Source organism: Panthera pardus, unplaced genomic scaffold, assembly GCF_024362965.1.
Source record: "Panthera pardus isolate Hobbes unplaced genomic scaffold, ASM2436296v1 HiC_scaffold_18, whole genome shotgun sequence".
Taxonomy (NCBI): domain Eukaryota; kingdom Metazoa; phylum Chordata; class Mammalia; order Carnivora; family Felidae; genus Panthera; species Panthera pardus.
In genome coordinates this window covers 10044965-10062960 of record NW_026526743.1, presented here as the reverse complement: position 1 = coordinate 10062960, position 17996 = coordinate 10044965, and the positions used below count along the sequence as shown (strand labels likewise).

The 17996-nt window shown below is 41.7% G+C and overlaps 2 protein-coding genes across 6 annotated transcripts in view; one reads left to right on the top strand and one right to left on the bottom strand.

Moving 5' to 3' along the window:
* Positions 1-9876, bottom strand: part of NLRP5 (NLR family pyrin domain containing 5) — a 33341-nt gene extending 23465 nt beyond the window's left edge. Inside the window, exons 1-3 of the mRNA XM_053906475.1 lie at positions 9573-9876; positions 6644-6718; positions 4493-4625 (exon numbers count right to left, since the gene is read on the bottom strand). Of these exons, the coding sequence (XP_053762450.1) occupies positions 4493-4625; positions 6644-6718; positions 9573-9861 (497 nt within the window). The 5' untranslated portion in view covers positions 9862-9876. The remainder of the gene's footprint in view (positions 1-4492; positions 4626-6643; positions 6719-9572) is intronic.
* The window catches only part of NLRP13 (NLR family pyrin domain containing 13), a 103409-nt gene that overhangs the window by 19080 nt on the left and 66333 nt on the right, over positions 1-17996 (top strand). The window lies entirely within an intron of this gene.

Genomic DNA, 17996 nt, shown 5'->3' with positions numbered 1-17996 from the left:
TGTATAAGGCAATGACTATCTTTACATAAAATATCTACCCAGAAGTTCTAAATCTTAAGCTCCCTTATTCTGTATAGGGAAAGGTATTAAGACACCTATATTAAAACTATAGGAAGCAGGGGTGCCTGGATGGCTCAGTTGGTTAGGTGTCCGACTTCGGCTCAGGTCATGATCTCATGGCTCATGAGTTCGAGCCCCATGTCGGCCTCTATGCTGAAAGCACAGAGCTTGGAGCCTGCTTTGGATTCTGTGTCTCCCTCTCTCTGCCCTTCCTCTGCTCATGCTGTCTCTCCTTCAAAAATAAACAAACATTAAAAAAATAAAAAAAAAAACTGCAGGAAGCAGACCTTGAGGTCTGAACAACCTCTATTTGCTGAGCTCAGACTGATGCATTATCCTCAAAGGACAGACTATGCTCCTGGGCTATAGGTTTTCAAAGAGAGAAGGAAGCCCCAAGGAGGTACGTCTGCGTTGAATTTGGGTCGCCCTTGGCCACCTCTTCTCCCATGGACTCAAGTATTGCATCTGTGACCAATAGTTCCAAATCTCCTTCAATGGTGCTGACTTCTTCCCTGAGATCCTAGGCTCATGTGTCCAACTCACCACCTCAGAGGGTCACAGGGACCTCAAACTCAGTGCGTCAAAAACTCATGTTTTACCTCCAACAAGAAACTCCTCATAAGTTTCCTGTAAGTGGCAATTAGACAAAAGCTTCTGTTTGTGGACTTACTTTGGAACAGATGTTTGCCTCAATGCTTTCTCCATAAACCTAATTTTAGCCCCATCTCACTCTTATGGTGGTTTGTTCATCTGCAAAATGGGGATATTAATACCTCCCTTAAGAGACTTGTGTAGGATGCTATGACATAATCATAAGACATGGAGAATAGCACCTGGCCCGTGGCAAGTATTCTAGAGAGGTCGTCAATATTGGCATTTATTACCACTCATCTCAACTGAAAATGGACAACACTGGCAATTCCGGGTCTTCAAGCATTTGTCTAGTGAAAGATTAAGGCTAACATAGGTTACGTCACAGAGGTGGAATAAAAGTCCAGCTTGAAAGTCAAATAAATCACTGATTCCTGGCATCACCATCCATCAGGCTGTCTAGTGGAAAGGCAGGAACTACACCTGACACTTTTTCCCCAGAAATCCCAAACACCAACTTTTATCAAATACCTCATAAGTCAAATCACTTCTGTCCATCAACACTTCCTTGTACATGAATATTCATAGTGGCTTTATTCACAATAGCTAAGAAGTAGAGACAACCCAATGTCCATTGTCTGATGAACAGATAAAGAAAAGGTGGTCTATCTACACAACAGGATATTAGTCAGCAGTAGAAACGAGCTAAGTGCTGGTATGCGCTACAACATGAATATAGAAAACATTATGCTAAATGAAAGAGGCCAGTCATGAAAGACCACGCTTGTAGGATACCATTTATATGTATGGTATACATACATAGAAGTCCAGAATAGGCCAATTCATAGAGGCAGAAAGTATATTAGTGGTTTCATAGGACTTGGAGAAGAAGAGATATAGAGTGATAATGGGTTTGGGGTTTCTTTTGGGAAGAGGAAAATGCTCTGGAATAACATAATGGTGATTATTTGCACAACATCGTGAACATGCAAAGAAACACTGAATCGTACACTTTAAAAGGGTGAGCTTTTTGGTACATTGATTATAGCTCAACAAAAAGTCTCAAGTGGAGTTCCTGGTAGCTCAGTTGGTTGGGCAACTGACTCTTGATTTTGCCTCAGATCATGATGTCAGGCTTTGTGAGATCAAGCCCCAAATCGGGCTCTGTGCTGGCAGCGAGGAGCCTGTTTGGGATTCTCTCATTCCTTCTCTCTCTGCCCCTCCCGTGATTTCTCTCGCTCACTCTCAAAATAAACTTGAAAAGAAAAGAAAAGAAAAAAGAAAAGAGAAAAGAAAAGAAAAGAGAAAAGAAAAGAGAAAAGAAAAGAAAAGAAAAAAGCCTCAAGTAATATTCCTCAGAGAAGTCTGCTGTCACTTCCTTGACTGGTCAATTGCTGTTTCATACAAACATGGCACCTGGGATCTCATCATTTTGTATTTTGTTTTGTTTAGTATGGCCATATAACTCTATATGGCCATATGTATATATATTTTACCACTATGTTCCTGTCAGTTCTTCAAATGGTAGGTATTCACAAAATAAAGGTTGACAGAAGGACTTGGGAAAAGAGGTCACCACTAGCCAAGTACTTCTGAACAAAGTGCTTGATTACTCTTGTCTATATTTAGCACCTGTCAAACGAGCTTATGCTTCATGCCCAACTTCCCCAGAATCCTAGGTCTTTGGAATGTGTCTTCATACAAAGTAACTGTAGATGATCACAGGGGACATATGTGATGCCTTTGATGATGATTCATTCTAGGAGCTCTTGGGGGAGGAGACTGATGTACCAGAGACAAATGCAGATGAGCAATGGGAAAGTGGACTCCTCTGCCAGCCAAACTCCATTCCAGGATGGCCAAAAAAAAAAAAAAAAAAAAAAAAAAAAAAAAAAGCAAACCAAAAAAAACCCCCACAGCGAATCAGATTTCTTTACCTTGTTCTTTCATCTCTGCTGCTGTGGCACCATCTTGTTCTATAGCTTGTGAAATTTCTGCAAAAGAGAGAAGGAAGAATAAACTCCCCCATTCTTTTATTTTTAAATATAATTGTCAAATTGGTTTCCATACAACACCCAGTGCTCATCTCAACAGGTGTCCTCCTCAATCCCCGTCACCCACTTTCCCCTTCCTCCCACACACCCTCAGTTTATTCTCAGTTTTTAAGAATCTCTTATGGTTTGCCTCCTTCCCTCTCTGTAACTTTTTTTCCCCACTTCCCCTCCCCCATGGTCTTCTGTTAAGTTTGTCAATATCCACATATGAGTGAAAAACATAAGGTATCTGCATTTCTCTGCCTGGCTTATTTCACTTAGCATATCCTCCAGTTCCATCCACGTTGCTGCAAATGGCCAGATTTCATTCTTTCTCATTGCCAAGTAGCATTTCATTGTATGTGTAAACCACATCTTCTTTATCCATCAGTTGATGGACATTTAGGCTCTTTCCATAGTTTGGCTATTGTTGAAAGAGCTGCTATAAACGTTGGGGTACAAGTGCCCCTCTGCATCAGCACTCCTGTATCCCTTGGGTAAATTCCTAGTAGTGCTATTGCTGGGTCATAGGGTAGATCTATTTTTAATTTTTTGAGGAACCTCCCCACTGTTTTCCAGAGTGGCTGCACCAGTTTGCATTCCCACCAACAGTGCAAGAGGGTTCCCATTTCTCCACATCCTCTCCAGCATCTATAGTCTCCTGATTTGTTCATTTTAGCCACTCTGACTGGCGTGAGGTGGTATCTCATTGTATAAATTCCCCCATTGCTATGTGAATATCTGAATTAGAGAAGGCACAGACCCACATCTCAGGACCAGTTTGGAACATGGCAGCCACTGGCTCCGCTAGAGATGCTAAGTGTATGTAAAATGAGCACTTGATTCAAAATCAGGAGATAGGAAGTTCTGGTCTCAATTCTGCTTTTAATTCTTTGGAGACCTTTTGGCAAGTCATTAAAATGGTGGATAAAATCTGGTGGTTAAGAACCAAGGGTCTGGAGTCAGACATAGGATTTAAATGGGAATTCTGTCCCTTCCTGCTTATGAGGTCTTAGTCAACTTGCTGGTCTAACATGCTTCTGTGGGTTCATCTGTAGAGCTAGGATAATACCTCCTACGTTGTGGAGTTGCTCTGAAAATTAAATCAGGTGTTTTGGTAGAGGAATAGCACGGTCTCTGGGGTATAATAGCTACTACTTGCTGAGAATAACCATTATATCTACTTATTAAAAATAGTTTCCTAATGTGGCTAAGTACATATTTGACATAGGTGATATGGGAATGACTTACGGTATTTAAGGAATAGTCAAAAGGGTGGTGTTAATCTTGCAAATTATAAAAAAAAATGCAATAAATTATCACAAATGTAACAAAACCATTTGAGCATTTTAAAGCAGACGAGTCAAGTTTTCAGATGTAAATTTCTAAAAGATCACCTTGGTTATTATTGTATGGAAAATGGATTGCATACAACCAGAGTGGAAACGGATAAGAAATTCGAAGGAAATGATTCTCATATACAGGGTATGGGTAGAAAAACATAGAAATGGATTATACTCTAGATGTGCATCTCATAGGATTTTGATTCATTGGATGAAGGTGGAGAAAGAAAAGAATCAGTCAGTCAGACTAAAAAGCGAGTAGGCTTTTGGAATGAATAAGCAGGTGGATAGCAGTCCCATTTACTGAAATAAAAAAACAGAGGAGGTAGATATATAGAACACCAAGAACACCAATAACAGCAGATTACATGGTCTTCTGAAGCACGCATAGAACTTTCTCTAAGACATGCCACATGTTAGCCCATAAGACACAACGTGAAAATGGAACAACAAACTAAAACTTACAGCATGGAGATAGAGCAGTGGTTAGAGTGTCGACATGTGTAGGGTTTAAGTATACAGCTTAGCCTCTGGATCTTCAGTTTTGTTACCAGATGATTGGAATTACAGTTACTACCACACGAAGTCCTGTGGAGATCTAGGAGATTGAAGCACGTGGCACCATGCTTAACCCGTAAGGTCTCAACAAGTGGTAGTTCTTGTGCACAATGGTAATTTAGAGGGGTTTCCCAATGTGGCTTAGAAGACCCCAGCTTTTGTCCATTTTGATCCTACTGCCAAGATTAGTCAGTCGGTGTCTCTGTTTCATATCGCTAAATCACTACTTAGTAATCTTTAAACCCAGTAAGATACGATTTTATCCCTCGAAAGAGAATATGTGGGACTCCCCCTGTTAAGCCTAGATTTATATTAAAATTGGGATAATTTATGCCCTCTGGGATTCTGAAACTCTGTGACTCATCAGTTCCTCAGACTTTAGTTTTGAAAGGGATTTTCCTGCCCACAGTCTGAACAAAGCTGCTTCAATAGGAGGTTGGTCCTGATTCTTTTGAGGTGTTAGACTTCATGGTCAATGCTGACTGCTAGAAGATTAGCAATATATAAGTGGTAGTGTGGGTAACAGTGGGGGAAAGCATGCTGTCTATATAAGCCTACATCTTTCCCTGTATGTTTTGGCATCACTGCTTTGAGTCCTTTTGTTGGTCTCCTTTTTCCTCCACTGAAGTGTAAACTTCATGAATGCCGGGGATTTGCATGTACTTTGTCCGTGGATGTATCACAAGTCACAGAGCGGTGCCTGGCATATCACCAGTACTCAAATATTTGGGGACTTGTATTGAACATGGTTTCATGTTATCTGGTTCTCCTCACCAAAGCCTCCAAAAGAGATTATTAGGTGAAGCTTGTCCTGGTGGGGTCATGGAGTTATCCAAACTGAAGATGGAAACTCAAATAGTTGTAAGAAAGCTTTAAGATCACAGAGCTCTTTGGACTCAGAATAAGAAAGACCATGATGGGAATGCAAGCTGGTGCAGCCACTCTGGAAAACAGTATGGAGGTTCCTCAAAAAACTGAAAATAGAACTACCCTACGACCCAGCAATTGCACTACTAGGCATTTATCTACAGGATCCAGGTGTGCTGTTTCAAAGGGACACATGCACCCCCATGTTTATAGCAGCACTATCAACAATAGCCAAAGTATGGAAAGAGCCCAAATGTCCATCGATGGATGAATGGATAAAGAAGATGTGGTGTAAAAAAAAAAAAAAAAAAAAAAAAAAGGGGCGCCTGGGTGGCGCAGTCGGTTAAGCGTCCGACTTCAGCCAGGTCACGATCTCGCGGTCCGTGAGTTCGAGCCCCGCATCAGGCTCTGGGCTGATGGCTCGGAGCCTGGAGCCTGTTTCCGATTCTGTGTCTCCCTCTCTCTCTGCCCCTCCCCCGTTCATGCTCTGTCACTCTCTGTCCCAAAAATAAAAAAAATAAAAAAAAAAAAAAAAAAAAAAAAAAAGAAGATGTGGTGAGTGTGTACACACACACACACACACACACACACACACACACACTGGAGTATTACTCGGCAATCAAAAAGAGTGAAATCTTGCCATTTGCAACTATGTGGATGGAACTGGAGGGTGTCATGCTAAGTGAAATTAGTCAGAGAAAGACAAAAATCATATGACTTCACTCATATGAGGACGTTAAGAGACAAAACAGATGAACATAAGGGAAGGGAAACAAAAATAATATAAAAACAGGGAGGGGGACAAAACAGAAGAGACTCATAAATATGGAGAACAAACTAAGGGTTGCTGGAGGGGTTGTGGGAGGGGGGATGGGCTAAATGGGCAAGGGGCATTAAGGAATCTACTCCTGAAATCATTGTTTCACTATATGCTAACTAATTTGGATGTAAATTTAAAAGAATAAAACTTAAAAAATAGATTAAAAAACTAAAAAAATAAATCTTTTGAAAAATTAAAAAAAAAAAAAAAAAAAGACCATGATTACCAGATCCTCAGAACCCTTACAACCACCTGACAGAACAGAAAGAACACTGGACTATCAGGAGTAATGGTTCAAGTCCCAGATGTGCCACTAACTCATCACCATGTGGCTTGAGACGTATCCATTTTCCCACCATGCCCATACTGACCTGGTACTTCTTTCATGCTCAGTTCTTGGTCATTCTTCATTGTAGAATTTTCTGGCATTTCAGCCAGTGAATATCCTGCAACGGAGAGTAGATGAAATAATAGTCTCTAATAAAGTCAGCAATTTCCAAGACTAGGGATGAGATTTTCCATTACTAAATACTGAGGGGAACCAAGACAAGTCTCAGATCTCAGTTTATTCCACGACTAACTGGTATCAGAGACAATGGAGTCAGATCCTCAAGTGCCACCAGCACAGCAAAGCAACAGAGACTTGTTGCAAAGACAGCTCTGATTTTGAATTTGTAAATTCCAGTCCCAGTTTTCCTGTAAGGCCTTGGGTAATTAACATAACAAGGCAGTTTATGGTGGCTATCAAGAATTTATCTTCAAGAGTCATCCTGAACACCTCTCTTGAACTTCAAACTAGTTAGTTAACTACTCACTAGGGACCTGTGAATTATCCAAATAGAGGTGTCCAGCTCATCAGTTCTAACATTGTTTACTCCTTCTCCTGTCTACTTGCTGCAAAACAACTCTTCCAATGTTTCTTGGGATGAGGTAATGGAACCCCATGCACCCAGTCTCATGCCAGAAACACGGGTGTCATCCATGATAGCATATTCTCTCTCTGCATTTAGTCCTACAAAACTGTTGTGTCTGCTTTTGAAACATCTTCAATTGAATTTCTCCTTTCTCTAATGGCCACTGCCACCCTGGCCCAAGACACCTTTATTTCTCCCAGGGGATGCCAGAATGGCCTCTTAACTGGTCTCCCCACACCTATTCATTTATTCTGTCTGGACCACAAAACACTTCAGCAACAATGATGAAATGTCAATTGGATTATTTTTACTCCATCCCCTTTCAAACGAATGGCTTATTCTTTGCTATTAAAATTATTTTCAAGATGCTGTGTTGTCCAACTTGTAGTCCACTTCCCCATATTTATCTCTTGTCTTGTTCCCTCAAGTTCTTCATGCTCTAGCCAAGCTCTTTGTTAAAGGCTTCATGATGCTCCTGTCTTCTGCTCATCATGTGCTATGTGCTTCTCTAATCATGCCCAGTTGGCTTGGCTAGCTTCTTTTCTTCATATTTGTTTCAGCCTGAACTTCACTTCTTCTAGGAAGTGATTCTGTCCTTCACTTTCCTCTGGTCTGGAATAGGAACCTCTCCTTTTTCTACACCATTAAAAAAAAAATCACCCGTTTATTCCTCTTCCTTGCTGCACTGGAAACTATGAATTCTCATGGGTCACATGCCAGAGATTTAAAGATATGTTAAATAATGAGTCCTGTCTTTGTCACCTGTAAGCTCATGAACTGGGTCATGTTGTAGAACTTGGTAGAAACTCTATTTTATTTTATTTTTTATATAGAGAGGGAGGGAGCCAAAACATAAGAGACTCTTAAAAACTGAGACCAAACTGAGGGTGGTTGGGGGGTAGGAGGGAGGAGAGGGTGGGTGATGGGTATTGAGGAGGGCACCTGTTGGGATGAGCACTGGGTGTTGTATGGAAACCAATTTGACAATAAATTATATTTATTTAATATGAAATTTATTGTCAAATTGGTTTCCATACAACACCCAGTGCTCAACAGGTGCCCTCCTCAGTGTCCATCAACAAGTTTCCCCTCTCCTCCACCCCCCATCAACCCTCAGTTTGTTCTCAGTATTTAAGAGAATCGAATGGTTTGCCTCCCTCCCTCTCTGTAACTTTTTCCCCCTTTACCTCCGCCATGGTCTTCTGTTAAGTTTCTCAGGATCCACCTATGAGTGCAAACATATGGTATCTGTCTTTCTCTGACTGACTTATTTCACTTAGCATAATACCCTCCAGTTCCATCCACGTTGCTACAAATGGCCAGGATTTCATTCTTTCTCATTGCCAAGAAATATTCCATGGTATATATAAACCACATCTTCTTCATCCATTAGTCATAGAACCTCTATTTTAGCTTCTTCAATGGGGAACCTATTTCATGGAGTGGGTTTGAGACTCAATGACAGGGCAGTTTCAACATAGTGCCTTATCTAGAGTACTGACTCAGTAAACATCACCCATCATTTTAATTTTAGAGCCCTTATTTCCTGTGAATCAATTAGGGCTTTTTTTGTTTTCCACACAGGGCTTTTTTGAAGCTCTGAAAGGATAGCTTCTCTTAAAGTCCTTTGAACTTCAGATAGATGCAGAGTTACACTAGGCATTTAGGGCCAATCTGACTGCTCACCCTTGGGACTCTTTTCTAAGTTTTGTGTCCACAGTTGAAGAAGAGAATTCCTCTTGATAAAGGAGGGCTATTATTTTTTTCTACCTTTCTCCTAAATACCCTAAGATAGTCACACAATATGATCTGAATACATTGCTATAATATGGGCACCAAGAGTCTGACAAGATCAATCCTTAGAGTTCCTTGAGCCTTAGTCCTTCAGCCTGGGGCAAGAAATATGGGATACACCCGCTGTGCATCCACCATAGTGTTCTCAATAAGTGAATGAAGCTTTGTTGATCCCTTTCTATACGTTGTGTTGTTGAAACTTTGCAACAGCACATGTAAGCATTAGTGTTCCAAGATGTGGAATCCAAGGGTCAGAGTAAAAGGGGATTTGCTCAAAGTCACACAGAACAAGTAGAAGGTCCAGAGCTCAAGCTTAGCACTTAGGACTCCAAATCCTATCTACTAACTTCAACCAAATTCTGTCCAGGTAGAGGGTCTATCTACTCAATTCTTCTCTTCCACTGTTTCACAGGGGAGAGACTACTCTAATTTCCAGCCAGGTAGGATGACCATTGAGTGACTTCTCATAGTTCAGACTCACGCTGTGGAGATGGACCCAATTAGACATCAAGGATACCTTCCCCATTCCCATGGGGGCTTGATGTCATCTCCTTTCTCTCCTACCCCCGGATTTGCCCCAAGTCTTACTCACTTTTCATCTCTTTCCTTGCCTTCTCAGAGAGTATGGACAGGTTCATCTTTTCAAAGATGTGAATAGATATTTTCCAGGCAAGAGATTCTCTATAATGCTCATGCAACAGGGAGGCTAGATGTTCCACATTGGCACTGTTTACTTCAACCCACGGAAAAGAGCACATTGCCAGTTCTGAAGCATTTTCCATGAGCAATTCCTTAAATGTCTGAAATTCTTCCTTTCCTAGCTGCTTGAAACACCACTGCAGTCCATAGTTGGAAAAGGAGGGTAGTTTGGCTTCCCGCATCTTAGTGCAAGGCTGAGAGCTCAGGTTTTGATGGAAAAGTGGATTCTTTGGTAATATGGAGCAAATGATACCTGTGGAAGAGTAGTAAGATTCAAAAGAGGATCTTGCATCAAATTCTCAAGTTCATACAACCAACCTCAGTTAACTCACTAGAAACAACATTCTCTGTTCCTTTTGTGAAACACACAGAAAAGCCCCATTCATGGGTAACAATTCTTTATAGACTTAAAATTACTTGACTTCATATCTGTTTATCTCATTACAAGAATATAAGCTCTGGGATGTTTTGCTGCCCTTATCCCTAGTTCCCAAAACACCACCCAGCATAGGGTCAGATTCAAAACACTTAAAAGAATACATAAACACTAATTTGAAAGGATATGTGCACCGTATGTTTATTGCAGCATTACCTACAATAACCAAATTATGGAAGCAACTCAACTGTCCATCGTAGATGAATGAGTAAAGGTGTGTGTATATGTACACACACACACACACTTGGATATTATTCAGCCATGACAAAGGACGAAATCTTGAGATACTTAACACCATGGATGGAGCTAGAGAGCATTATGCTAAATGAAATATGTCAGACTGAGAAAAACAAATAACATATGATTTCAGTTGTATGTGGAATTTAAGGAACAAAAAACAAATGAGCAATTGAAAAGGAAAAAAGAGAAAGAGGCAAACCAAGAAACAGACTCTTAAGGATATTAAGAGAACACACTGATGGCTACAAGAGAGGAGATGGGTGGGGGTGATGGGCAAACAGGTGATGGGTATTAAGGAGGGCACTTATGTGATAAGCACTAGGTGTTGTATGAAATTGTTGAATCACTATATGATACACCGGAAACTAGTATTACACTTATATTAACTATACTGGAATTAAAATAATTAAAATCAACAATAAAAAACCCCAAAACACTTATCAGTGATGCTCTTGGCTAATGTAGCTATACTCATGAAAACTGGCAAATAAGTTACCACCACTTACTGAAAATTAGTCACACTGTTTATTACTATTATTGTGTTTATTTTTGAGAGAGAGAGAGAGAGAGAGACAGACAGAGAGAGACAGAGAGACAGAGAGACAGACAGAGACAGCATGAGCAGGGGAGGGGCAGAGAGAGAGGGAGACACAGAATCTGAAGCAGGTTCCAGGCTCTGAGCTGTCAGCACAGAGTCCAATACGGGGCTCGAACCCACCACGATCTCATAGTTCGAAATCATGACGAAATCAGACCCTCAACTGAGCCACCCAGGCTCCCCTATTATTATTTTTTTAAAGTAGGCTCTACATCCAATGTGGGGCTTGAACTCATGGCCCTGAGATCAAGAGTTGCACGCTCTACCAACTGAGCCAGGCAGGTGCCCCAGTCACACAGTTTTTAGAGCAGTTGATTCCTTCTGTGTCTGTTAACGTAATATGAAGTTACATAAACATAGTAAAGAGTTGTGGTATAACAATAAATGGGTAAACATTTGAAAATCTTATTTGACAAGGATATTCTATCTAGAAAATATAACAATAAAAAGATAAACAACCTGATTAAAAAATGGGCAAATGATCTGAATAGACATTTCTCCAAAGAAGATCTACAATTGGCAAATAAGCACATGACAAGATGCTCAACCTCCTTGGCCATCAGAACAGATTCTACACCCCTGACCCCCTCCATCAGCTTGTTCTGTACATGGACGTCCATGACCTGTGCCATGCATTTCTCCTCAGAATCGTCTAGGCTGGTCGGTGGTGACAAACATTTTGTACTTGTTAGGAATGCTCCAGGAAGAATTCTTAAATCTAGCAAATCTCCTCTTCCATTATTATATGGCCTCTATAAACAGGGACAACCAATACCAGTTGGGCATTTTGGGGCTGTTCTGGTCTTGCCCAGCCATTGGTTTGTGGTGGAAAATAAAGCAATCAAAGGGATATCATGCAATAAAAAACTTTGAGGGCTCAAGTAGACGACAACTTGATTTTTTTCCCCATGAGCCATAGTAGAGTGGAGGTTAGCTGTGCTGGATATTCCTACACTTGCTGTGCTTCTAGGTCTGATTTGTAGATACCCAGTGAGGTCCTCTCGAGCTCCTTCCTGGTACTGGAAGCATGTCACCAAGGTGTAGCCAGATTGTAAGGTACATGTCTGGTCAAACTCGGAGTTTTGTTGTTGCTGCCTAGGTAGATGGGGCATCTACTCTCTGTGCCCTTAACTTACACACTGGATTCTGGTAGTTTCTCTCTGCTGCTCCCCTGCCATTCTCTACATGCAGTTTTAAGGAGGGGGTGGTGACTAAGATTACTTCAATTTACAATGAGAGAGCTGGAGGATAAAGAAACTGAAGATTATAAAATACAGTTAAAACCTTGGATTGAGAGGAACTTGTTCTGTGAGTGTGCCACAAGATGAGCAAGCATTTCTTTTTTTTTTTTGTTTCTTTTTTTTAACATTTATTTATTTTTGAGACAGAGAGCATGAACAGGGGAGGGTCAGAGAAAGAGGGAGACACAGAATCTGAAACAGGCTCCAGGCTCTGAGCTGTCAGCACAGAGCCTGACGCAGGGCTTGAACCCACGGACCGTGAGATCATGACCTGAGCCGAAGTCGGACGCTTAACCGACTGAGCCACCCAGTCGTCCCAGAGCAACCATTTCTAATAAATTTTAATTGTCTTGCAGTATGAGTAGTACGTGATGCTGAAGGTCACATGGTCACAACTGAGCCAATGCTTCTTGAAATTCACCTTGATATACAAGTGCTTTGGATTACAGGCATATTTCTGTTTTTTTTTTTTTTTTTTTAACCATTTATTTGTTTTTGAGACAGAGAGAGACAGAGCATGAACCGGGGAGGGGCAGAGAGAGAGGGAGACACAGAATCGGAAGCAGGCTCCAGGCTCTGAGCCATCAGCCCAGAGCCCGACGTGGGGCTCGAACCCACATACTGTGAGATCGTGACCTGAGCTGAAGTCGGAGGCTTAACCGACTGAGCCACCCAGGCGCCCCCAGGCATATTTCTGGAATGAATTAAGCTCACAAACCAAGGTTTTACTGTACATGGAAGGAAACGTGGAAGGAAGGGCTCTGGGCTGGTGAAAGAGGGGGACACAGATGCCACTGTGACAAAATGGTAGTTTTCCTAAGCTAGAGTATTTCAAAGACCGCTTTCAGAGATGAAGCGGTCTACATGGGCACAAGTTTTCCCCCTAGGATATAGGACACAGGGGATCACAAATGTCTGGTTTATGAGAATTACATCTTAAAACAGTTCAGAGATGGTAGTCAGACCATTATCATGGACTGACCAGCTGCCTGGAGAAGCAAGTAGAGTGGTTGGGACAGAGTGCTAATGGCCCACAAAACTGAAAACAATCAGCCCTTTGCAGAAAGTCCACTGACTTATGCTCTTAAAAAAAAAAGCTTCAACATTGGGGTGCCTGGGTGACTCAGTTGGTTAAGCATCTGACTCTTGGTTTTGGCTCCATTCATGATCTCACAGTTTGTGGGCTCTGTGCCAACAGTACAGAGCCTGCTTGGGATTCTCTCTTTCTCCCTCTCTCTCTGCCCCTCCCCAACTTGCTCTTTCTCTTTCAAAATAAATAAACCTAAAAAAATTTAAAACTAAAATTTCCTATTTTTCCCCCTCCAACATAAAACAACCTAGATACGTGGAGATGGAAAACAAAACACCCCTCTCCCCCTACCCCAATCTCCCAACTATTCGGTTAAGTGGTGACTAAATGAATATGGGAAGCTCATTTAAAGGAGAATAAATTTCAGATGGCCACACCTGCACATGGGTATAGACATGATTTGAATTGAACGTTTGCCTTATCGTGCAAAGCAATCAAAGGAACAAGTAGAGGAGAACCGTGGCTGTAAAAAGTCACAAAAGTCTCAGTGGTCTCAGGAAGGTTATTTTTAGGATGGGATGCTTGACAAAGTTTATATGCTCAGAGGGAAGAGTAAGTAAAAGTAGAGGCAGGAAACAAAACAATTAAATGAGTACTTACTCTTTTCTAAATCCCTTCTTAGGCAACTTACAGCAACTCATTAATACTTTCCATCAGTAATGTGGATACACGAAGAGTGTTACTGTCTTCACTTTACAGAGTGTTTTAGGAAAAAGCATTTTAACGCACATCTGATTATAATGCTCCACCTCTTCCAACACATCCCAGGAGGGAGCTGATAATCAAACCCAACAGAGTAGGAGGAAAGCACAGGTGGAGGGACTGGCCTGGGGAAGGCAGATGGACCCCTTCCCCTGGAAAGCTGAAGAGGGATTGGGGAGAAGGTAAGGACATTATTCCCACAAAGGGCAGAGTTGTAGGTTGGAAAGATGTAGAGTAAGACTGGTGGTTAATATTATTTTCTGGAAATAAATGACTAGCCAAAGCTTCCCCTTTGTCTTTATCCTTTATTCTATCTATGTCTTGCAATAGCTTTCTGCACCGGGTCTTGAATGATCCCATAGAAGTGGGCAAGATCACAGGGCTTGAGATCTATCACATGCAGTTTTGAATGTTCATTCAGCCCTTGCTACTCCAGGCAAAGCCATTTATTCCTCTGTGACTCAGTTTCCCCATGTGACAACACCCTCAGGACTGTATAGCGCTTCAATAACTGTAACCCTTCCCTGTGTGGTTAACATATAATTAGCACCTTAATTATAATTAACATATAATTAACACAGTGACAACGCTGAGCTCCCACAAGACCTGGTCCAGACATCAGCTGATCTTGAACTTAGAGTCACAGCACCCCCCCACTCTGTACTCTATTTTAGACCTAGAGACTGGGAAGGATTAAAGGAACGTACTGAAGGAACCCAAACAAACGTGAAAAATATTCTTTTATCAAAATGGGGAAATGGGACGCCTCATTCTTTCAAAGCATATCTTTGGTTCTTGGTCTCTGGCTAGTCTAAATGGAGAGCGTGGGCACACAGAGCCAAGCTCAAGGAATAAGTCCTAACCAGTGCCAGAGAAAGAAAGGAGACGAAATCTAGGAACAAGAGAAAATACTCACCAACTCTCCTCCAAAATCAGAGCCCGCTCCCTGGCCAATGGGCAACCACACGGTGAGGGTCTTTGGGGAATCCTGGGTCAGTGACGTTGTTGCTTACCATTGGTTGTCCTGGGCTCTGAATGGCCAGCTCCAGGGTAGATGTGGAGCAGCTGTCTTCTGCACCTGTCCTTGAACTATTGAAGATGCTGCCTCATCCTTAGCACACCTGTGCTCAGCCCTCACCTGGTTGTCCCAGGGCAATGTTCTTATTTTACACAACCTGCATTTACTGACCAGTGTCTAATGCCACTGCTGTTGTCTGTTCAGTTGACTTTCTCCATAAACTCTTTTTTAAATGTTTATTTATTTATTTTGAGAGAGAGAGAGAGAGAGAGTAAGGGAGGGATGGGGAGAGAGAGAGAGAGAATCCCAGACTCCATGATGTCAGCGTAGAGCCCAATGTGGGGCTCGAATTCACAAACTACAAGATCATGACCTGAGCCGAAGTCAGATACTCAACTAACTGAGCCACCTAGGCACCTCTCTCCATAAAACTCTTATCTGGATTCCCTGTGAACTCATCGTAAGCATTCCTGTTTGTTATCAAAAGAACAGTCTCCGAAATTCTCCCCTTCTGAAGTGTCCATCTTGGGCAGTAGAAGTACTAGCCATTTTGTGCCTTGAGTTTCCACGTTAATCGTTGTCTCCTGGAATTCTCCCATCCTTCCCCCTGCCCTCCTCGCTTTACTGAAATATAACTGACAACACTATGTAAGTTCAAGCTACACAATGTATTGCTTTGACACACTGATTCACTGAAAAGTGATTGCCAGCAATGCTAACAGATACCTCCTATTACAGTAGTTCCCAAACTTCACCCCAGGTTAGAATCATCTGGGAGAATTTTAAAACCCCTGATGCCCAAGCCACACCCTACTCCAATTAAGTCTGGATGTCTGGGGCTGGCAGCCAGGCAACAGTGCTTTTATTAAAGATTCCCAGGTAAGACCCTGTGCCACAAAGACTGGGGACATTGTCACACTTTCAAGCCCGGCTATTTTCAAGGCACATTCCCCTACTTCTTTAGCAAAGGGGTGTCTCCTGGGCCCTTGTGGGGAACCTGTCAGTGGGTGGATTCTCTGGCTTTCTGTTGCCCCCAGGCAAGGCAGTTCAGGGCAGCCCCACCTCATTCACTGTGGATCCTAGTGGTGGTACATTATGATCAGCTCCAGCTTTAAATTCTGGGCTCTGGAGAACAAATCAAAGCAAATGAAATTTGCAAATGACATATTGGATAAAGGGTTAGTATCCAAAATCTATAAAGAACTTATCAAACTCAACACCCCAAAAGCAAATAATCCAGTGAAGAAATGGGCAAAATACATGAACATTTTCCAAAGAAGACGTCCAGATGGTTAACAGACACGTGCAAAGATGCTCAACATCACTCATCATCAGGGAAATACAAATCAAAACCACAATGAGATGTTACCTCACACCTGTCAGAATGGCTAACATTAACAACTCAGGAAACAACAGATGTTGGCAATGATGTGGAGAAAGGAGAACCCTTTTTCACTGCTGGCGGGAATACAAACTGGGGCAGCCACTCTGGAAAACAATATGGAGGTTCCTCAAAAAACTACAAATAGAACTACTCTATGACGCAGCAATTGCACTACTAAGTATTTATCCAAAGGTTACAAAAACACTAATTCAAAGGGGCACATGGACCCCAGTGTCTATAGCAGTGCTATCAACAATAGCCAAACTATGGAAAGAACCCAAATGTCCATCGACTGATGAATGAATAAAGATGTGGTACATATATACAATGGAATATTACTCGTCGATGAAAAAGAATGAAATCTTGCCATTTGCAACAATGTGGTTGGAACTGGAAGGTATTACGCTAAGCGAAATTAGAGAAAGACAAGTATATGATTTCACTCATCTATGGAATTTAAGAAACACAACAGATCAACATAAGGGAAAGAAAAATAAGATAAAAACAGAGAGGGAGGCAAACCATAAGAGACTCTTAAATACAGAGAACAACCTGAGGGTTGCTGTAGGGGAGGTGGATGGGGGGGGGGATGGGCTAAATGGGTGATGGGCACTAAGGAGGGTACTTGTTGGGGTGAACACTGGGTGTTATAAGTAAGTGATGAATCAGTGTGTTCTACTCCTGAAGCCAATATTATACTATATGTTAACCAACTTGAATTTAAATAAATAAATTTTAAAAACCAAAAAAAAAAAAAGCAAATTTTAAGTGGAAGATTTGATTACCTTTATTTCTCTCTATGCTTTAAGGATGGGGTGGAGGTGGGGTTGAGGATTCCAACTGCTCTGACTTTTGTAATGAAACCCTTCTGGAGACCAGAGAACCAATGCAGATAATACCTGATCATTACTTTGTATAGAAAAACATGAGTTTTTCTTTTTTTTTTTAATTTTTTTTTTAAGGTTTATTTTTTTGAGACAGAGAGAGACAGAGCATGAACGGGGGAGGGTCAGAGAGTGAGGGAAACACAGAATCCGAAACGGGCTCCAGGCTCCGAGCTGCCAGCACAGAGCCTGACGTGGGGCTCGAACTCACCGTGAGATCATGACCCAAGCCAAAGTCGTACGCTCAACCGACTGAGCCACCCAGGCGCCCCAAAACATGAGTTTTTCAAGAGAAAAATATCGTATGGCTGCCTCTATATCTTTGAGTTCCAAATGCTGTCCTAACTCCTTCATTCATGTACGACATGATTTAGACCTGGAAAGTTCAGACTGCCCTGTGATGTATAGTCCCTTCCTGTCAGGTTGGAGGGGAGGTCATCTACATATTACTAGAGTTTCTCAAAGTTCTGTGGACCACGAGGAGACAGAGCATGTAGGGAACCACTCTCTAGAGCAAGGATCTAGTTCAGCCTGCTATGTGTCCAAGAAACATTTGCCTTAATTTGTTTTATTGTATTAATACACTAAAATCATTTTTAGAAGTTCAGTTTTTAAAAAGTTTATTAATGTTTGAGAGAACGAGAGAGAGAGAGAAAGAATCCCAAGCAGGCTCCACACCCAGCACGGGGCTTGAACTCACAACTGTGAGATCATGACCTGAGCT